Source organism: Nicotiana tomentosiformis, chromosome 8, assembly GCF_000390325.3.
Source record: "Nicotiana tomentosiformis chromosome 8, ASM39032v3, whole genome shotgun sequence".
Lineage (NCBI taxonomy): Eukaryota > Viridiplantae > Streptophyta > Magnoliopsida > Solanales > Solanaceae > Nicotiana > Nicotiana tomentosiformis.
In genome coordinates this window covers 46,361,153-46,368,127 of record NC_090819.1, presented here as the reverse complement: position 1 = coordinate 46,368,127, position 6,975 = coordinate 46,361,153, and the positions used below count along the sequence as shown (strand labels likewise).

Genomic DNA, 6,975 nt, shown 5'->3' with positions numbered 1-6,975 from the left:
CCATAGAAGTCAAATAATACACCATAGAGTAACACCGCAACGATATAGTTGATAAAGTTTATTCTTAAGACCATTCTTTCAATCTCTCCGCCAGGAAAGTGCTTTTCGGACGCCCCTCTGGGATGTAAAATATATCTATTCTTACTATCCCATAGTGTATGAGACCACCAAATAATTTTGAAGGCTTTCAAAGAAACACCTTACCCAGATCATCATGAGATTATCAAACAACATTGAAAAATACAGCTTAAGACATTTTCATATAACGAGACCGACAAGGTTGGATCATAGGATCATAACATACAAACTATGGCTAAAAACTCTTCTAGTATAAGAACTTGCGCACATTCAGACCCGAACATAACCCAAAATGAGATATATAATGGGGCTAATATTTGAGAATTGTCTTAAAAGCAGAGAAAGCTAATATCCACGAGAATACAACACACACACATATAATATATACATATATATATATAGGCGCGTATCTATTTACATATTGACAAAAGAAGATGCATTCTACTTCGAAAGTAGCACAATTTGTACATCCATGAGGGTTATACTTATATTCACAAAAGGTAATTCCTTCTCCATGTTGTAATTGTTGTTCTTTGCAGTCCGACAAAAGTATTGAACATCTGCAGAATCATGGAAAAGAGATCAAGTTTTAGTACCCATATAATAAAATGTACTAAGTTTTAGGATAATATCACTGCAACGGATTATTTTTGAGATATTTTTTCCAGCTTGGAATTGTGTCTCTACCAGATAAATATAAGTAGACCTTCTGTTATCAAAGAACTAATTCTCTGCTTTTAGATGCATTTTTTTTTGCATTTTTTTTTATTTTTAAAAAGATCTATTGCAAGGGGCATTGATGTAATAATAGACCATGAAGAATGTGTTAGTAGAGTAATATGGGAGATGAGGAAGTATCATAGACGAATAGTAAATAGGTAAGCTAACTTAATATTGCACCAGCCAAAAATAGGCTTTAACCACATGTAGAAAATAGCAGCAAAAATGGCTTTAACCACATTTTTAAGTAGCAGCAAAATGACTTCAACCCAGGCAAAAATAACATCAAAATGACTTTAACCGCATCCAAAAATAGCAGCAAAAGTGGCTTCAACTACATGGCAAAATAGCAACAAAGGCGTCTACAATAACATTAAGAAGTAACAACATAATGTGTTTAACAATGGTCCAAAATAACTACGAATGTTCTTCTACAACAGTTCAAGATAATAAAATTATCCTCAATAATAAATTCCTCTATATATTTCTGGAGAGCATAATAAAGAAGTGTGAGATCTATTGTAGAGTCCTTGGTTATACTGACATTTAGTGCAGTAGAAAAAAATTCATAATAGGTACGATTTCATCACATGTATTATATGGTATCTCTATGAGTTATAAATTCTCTAACATTACTATGATGCCTTAGTGTCAATAATAATCTGGCACTAATTTAAACCCTATAACTTTATATTACAACTAAAATTAGTAAATCTTTTCTTCATAAAAAATAATATAAATAAATAAATTAAAAACAGCTAAGAAGCGAAGAGGGAATAATTAAAAATACAGTAGAAAAGCAGTACTCACCACACAATGATTGGCTACTAATATACACAAACAGACAGTTATCACAATAGATATGGAAAGCAAAACGTGTATGAAAAATAAAATAAATCAAAACAGAAAGGTGACAATAATAGACAACTGCAATCCAAAAAAGCTAAATCATATCCAAAATTACACCAAAGAGACATGTATTACATTGTTTAGCTTAACATCCTTATTGTTTGTATCAATTCCTATATAATGGATGAAATCCAAATGTGCATGTATTTTATCGTACAATTTGAAAGATCTAAAGAACCCCGCCAACTTCACTTTTTATCAACTTGCACAAGTACAACAGAAGAACATCAAGAAATAAATTTTAAGAAAGTTAAATAACAACATGACAGAACAAAAGCTCTTAATTTATTGTACTTGAGGTGTTTATTAATACCCAACAAATTTATATTCTATAAAGTGTTTAATTTGTCTCCCTTCTAACACAGAATGAAGATAATATTCTGATTTACAAATGGAGTATATAATAATAATGGTGAAAGAAATGTCTTGAAGAAAGGATTAAAAATGAAATAAATCCAGTATAATCTAGGTCTAATATTCACACCCACTTGATCTTTTCAAACTTATTCAAATGACATTTCAACGGCAAGTAGCCGATCTAAAATACTTAACCCGCTTCTTTTTTAAATTTCAAATTATTTTTTACTGCTCCTCATGTAATGCTACAAACCTTAAAACTACTTAAACTTATGAACTTGCTGATTATTTGTCGAAGGTTGCCTTTTTCATCGATATAAATGATAAGTTTTAGCAATCAGATTGCCCATTAAAAATTTTGAAGGGTGATTTTTCAAAGTCTTCTAAAGCAAATAAATTACTACAATGATATGTTTGTTCATCCTTATCTACTTTCAATCTCACAAATAAACATTCCAGAGAACCTTTCGACACTAAAAATAACAAAAGGAAGCGGATAAAGCTAAAGAACATTGGAAAGCCAAAGAAAGTTCAAACTCAAATCTTGAATTAATCAAATTCAGAACACAAATAAAGTTCAAATCCAAATCCTGAATTAACCAAATTCAGAACACAAATAAAGTTCAAACTCTTTCAAGTACAACCTCTTTGAATACAAACTCTTTCTGCCAAACATTGGGAAGGTAGTTTGGCAGAAACAATCTCTTTCAAATCGATCGCCCATATATATCACACGAGTTGTGAAAATCTTATGCGGTTTGGGGAAAAAATAGAAGAAAATTAGATCTTAAAATTTAAATATATACACTCAAAGATTACTTGTGTATGATACTCTAATCAAATCAATAAATTTACATTAGCAATTAAAGTAAGAAAACATAAATATTTTTAATTTACTATGATAAATGATAAATATTTGTATAAAAAACATATGCATGTCTTGAATTTATAAATATTGGGGTACAAATAAATTTTCATTACTAATAAAAGAGATTTATGAGAGACAAATGGTTGATTAAGAAAAGGGAAAGTGAGCTGAAAAAGATTGACTTTCCTCGACTTAAAAATCTACTATTATGAAAAAGTTAATGTGACTTCTTTTTAAGGAATAACTTCTGCAATTTCTTTTTACAACTTTCAAACTTCTCAAACTCACATCTATTAGTAGGCCATTTGATTATATAACTAATTTTTTGAGTTCCCATATCTGGTTTGATCTAAGTAAAAAATAGTCAATATCATCTGCTCTTATTGGAATTGTCCTCTAAGTCCAAAAAGAAAAGAAAAAAGTAAGAATCTTCTCCATTATCATATAAATTGCGGAACTAGACAATACGAACATCAAAATAAGTTTATCCTAAAATGGGTCTAATTCTTTAATTTTCAGATTCTCATATTAGTAAACTTTAACTTGAAAAATCCAAACGTTCTTAGCCTAAAAGTTATACAAAAGGACACAAATTAAACAGTTTACCCTTTGTTACTACGACAGTAACGACGACAACATCAAATCGAAATTTTTGAAAAGAAAGAGAAGAAGATTAGGGAAAAGTTTACTAACCTAGATGAGAAGAAGGAAAAACAATGAAGTGCTTCACAGTTATGCCGGTAATTGTGAGTAAAAAGGAGAGAAAAGTGATGGACAATTCTAGAATTTTATCGCGGTTTTTGTGGCGGACAAAAAATAAAATGGCAGGTAAAATGACAATTATGCCCCTGATCGACCATCTTACCTTTTCTATATAATAGAAAATATAATATATATATATATATATATATATATATATATATATAATAGAAATGAAAAGTAGAAAAATGAAAAAAGGATAGCCAGCGGCTGTGAACTCTGTGAAGGCCACAAGGCTAGAGCTATATACCCAAATCTGTCGACCTAATTTCTTACAAATTCAATTTTGCTCTGTCTTTGCCCTAATTATAATGAAAGCTAATTTCAGTGCTTTCATCCAATTCCGTTTCCTATTCTCCAATTCGCAACTCTTCCATTCTAAAACCCTTCTTTCCTTAAACCCTGCCAGATTCCTCTCCGTAGCTAGCTTGCCTTATCCTGAAGCCCTAGAGGACCCAACAGAAAGCCTCAGTACTCCTTCAACAGATCCATCAGATCTGTTAAGGCAATGGGGCTGCACTGCTGATGACATTTCCAAGATTTTTCAGCGCCGCCCATCTTTGCGCAGAATGGAACACAAAAACCTTCAATCGAAGCTCAAAATACTCAGCGATTTAGGTATTGAATCCTCTGACCTTACCAAGATTCTTAACTGTCGTCCTCGTTTCCTTAATTGTCGTATCAATCGTTGCTTAGAAGAGCGCCTTGAATTTTTCCAGACTTTGTTTGGTACCAAACAAGTTCTTCTCAAGGCCATTGTGAGAAATCCATCGTTGCTTACTTATGACTTCCACAAACAGATTAAACCAACTGTTGCATTTTATGAGAAATTGGGTCTTAGCAGAAGTGATTTAATTTCCATGCTTTTAGCTCGACCAACTCTCATACCAAGAAGTTCTCTGGATGATGAGAAGATGGATTACATTCGAAGAACCGGAGTGGAAAAGGGTACTAGGATGTTTAAACATGTGATTACATTGTTTGCTATTTCACGGTCGGAGACTATCCGACAGAAGGTGGCTAATTTGGAGAAACATGGGTTTACTGAAGATGAGGTTTTTAGGCTTTTTGGACGGTCTCCTTTTTTGTTAACATTATCTGTTGATAAGGTTCAGAGGAACATGACATTTATATTGGGTACAATGAAGCTTTCTGCCAGTTTGGTTCTTGATAACCCATGTTTGCTTTTCTTGAATTTGGAGACCGCCATAAAGCCACGGTATTTTGTAGGCGGGAAGATAGATGATATGGGTCTTCTTCCTCGTGTGAAGGGTCCTTCATTGTTAAGAGCAATGAGGATGACCGAAAAGCGCTTCATCAAGGCCTTTATAAGTTGTCATCCGGAGGACGTGGCTCGTGAACTGATGGAGTACTACAGAAGCGTTAAATGTGTTAGAAGGTTGGCAGAATCCTCCAAAAAACATTTGTGCAAAGGATTCCCCTTTTGAGCATATTTTTGTAACAGAGGCTTCTCCAACTATTATTTGACTCTGGTTCTTATTGAATTCCTTTTCATTTTTCATTGACAAAAAGTGGATTATACATGTATCATTGACTAGCTGTGGATGCTTGATTGTTATTTTGAAGTATAGTCAATAAGAATGATATTCTGTTGGGGAAGTGGATGGAGGCTAATGATATAAAATTACCTTCTGATATAATGTATTTCATATCCATATTTATTTCTAGCCAAATGCAAAAGTATTGAAATGCCTGACTTGTTGTTGATAATGATTGGTCCTTGTTAAGACATAGGGTACTTGAATTCCTTAATTTATGTTTGTATATGAGTTCACTGAAGTTATGACGCCAATTATAGTGATTAACTAGGGGATAGTGTCTTTTTTGTTGTAAAGTGGCATCCGAGTTTGTATTTATGTTTGTTACTGCTTTGTTGAATCAACTGGTAGAGATGTGATTCTTGGAGAACAATATAGAAGCAATTGTTTATGGGTTTTGGACCCCAGTGTGATGTTCTTACCTAGATTTTGTTGATTCTTAAAGTATAACATGCCTCAGCTCTCCCCTATAGACCTTCCTGAGTGTTAGCTAAAATTGGCAGTCTCAACAAATCAGTGATGAGGGTAAGATGTTTCTACTGAATTTGCTTTCAGTTGCTTATACTTGAACTTCCAGAGGTATTAACATTTACTTTTTATACAAAATAGAATGAGCTCTATGGCTTTCAGTAAGTAGTAGGTATTTAGTAATAATGATATTCAATACACTTGGTATGAAGCATGAATAGAATGTGGATAATGCTTTTGTCTTGGTATATAACCAGTAGCCATAATGATGCCACAAACTGGTGCTTTTCATATTGTATATCTCTCTTCTTCCCTTTGTTGTATTACTCAAGTTCTTTGATCTGGTGATAGCGATCCGACGGGATGTGACGCTTAACTGCTTCTTGGTAATGATTGGCTAAGATTCTTTTCCCCAAGGTTCTTTTTGCTCTGGCTCAAGAAACTGCCATGTGGCATTTCATTGATAGATTGTCACTTATACCACGCAAGCTATGGTATCACTTATTCTACATATAACCGACAAACCTGGTTGGACTTGTTTCTAAGCAGGTTTTATAGTACTTCCCATAACTCTGTTCTGACTAGTTGACTTTCATGTATTGTTTAAAGTTCAGTTGGTTCTCTAGATGCACGAGCCATATGGAGTAATCATATTGAAATATTTGTAGGGATTGGTTCTTGAGTTTGATGCATGAGCAAAAGCTGCAATGGAGAAGCAAGGAATATTCTTGCACATTTGTGAATCAGATTTCATCTTTCCGTAGATTCTTGGCATCTGTTAGTTCCTTTTGTTCTCGTGATCTATAGCTCCTTTTCTTATTGTTAGTGCTGATTTATAAATGTGGTTTTGGCTGGCTTTCGCATGAAACTTATGATGGCTCGAAAAAATAAAGATCATCACTATCTATATCTATACTATATTAAAAGCACGAAGACCCTTAGATAAATGTCGTTCGCTTTTTTTTTTTTACCTTTTAAAAATAAGTTTTACATTGGACAAAACCGTAATTAAATTATTCCTTTAATATTTAGGAATTTAAACTCAACTAAAATCTTGGTTATAAAATCTTTCCTTATTTGAATAACTTAGGAAGTCCCAAGGCACAGAATAAACTAAGATCTTTCCTTCTAAATGGAAATTACGATTAATGTTTAGTAATTTCATTGTTTTAGTAAAAGAAAAAAGAAAAAGGTCTTTAATATTTGTAAGAAAATTCACGCCTTCCTATTATCTTCAAATAGGAATAGTGCTACCGG

The 6,975-nt window shown here is 32.8% G+C and overlaps 1 protein-coding gene and 1 long non-coding RNA gene across 2 annotated transcripts; one reads left to right on the top strand and one right to left on the bottom strand.

Moving 5' to 3' along the window:
- Nucleotides 1-233: 233 nt before the first annotated feature.
- Nucleotides 234-3,756, bottom strand: LOC104116557 (uncharacterized). The gene is made up of 2 exons (XR_690877.4): nucleotides 3,626-3,756; nucleotides 234-638 (listed from the first exon to the last, which is right to left on the bottom strand). It is a non-coding gene; the product is annotated as an uncharacterized lncRNA (long non-coding RNA).
- A 127-nt stretch (nucleotides 3,757-3,883) lies between these two features.
- LOC104116558 (transcription termination factor MTEF1, chloroplastic) lies at nucleotides 3,884-5,405 on the top strand. Its single transcript, XM_009627443.4, has one exon. The coding sequence runs from the start codon at nucleotides 4,003-4,005 to the stop codon at nucleotides 5,137-5,139; it is 1,137 nt and encodes a 378-aa protein (XP_009625738.1). The 5' UTR covers nucleotides 3,884-4,002; the 3' UTR covers nucleotides 5,140-5,405.
- The last annotated feature ends 1,570 nt before the right edge of the window (nucleotides 5,406-6,975 follow it).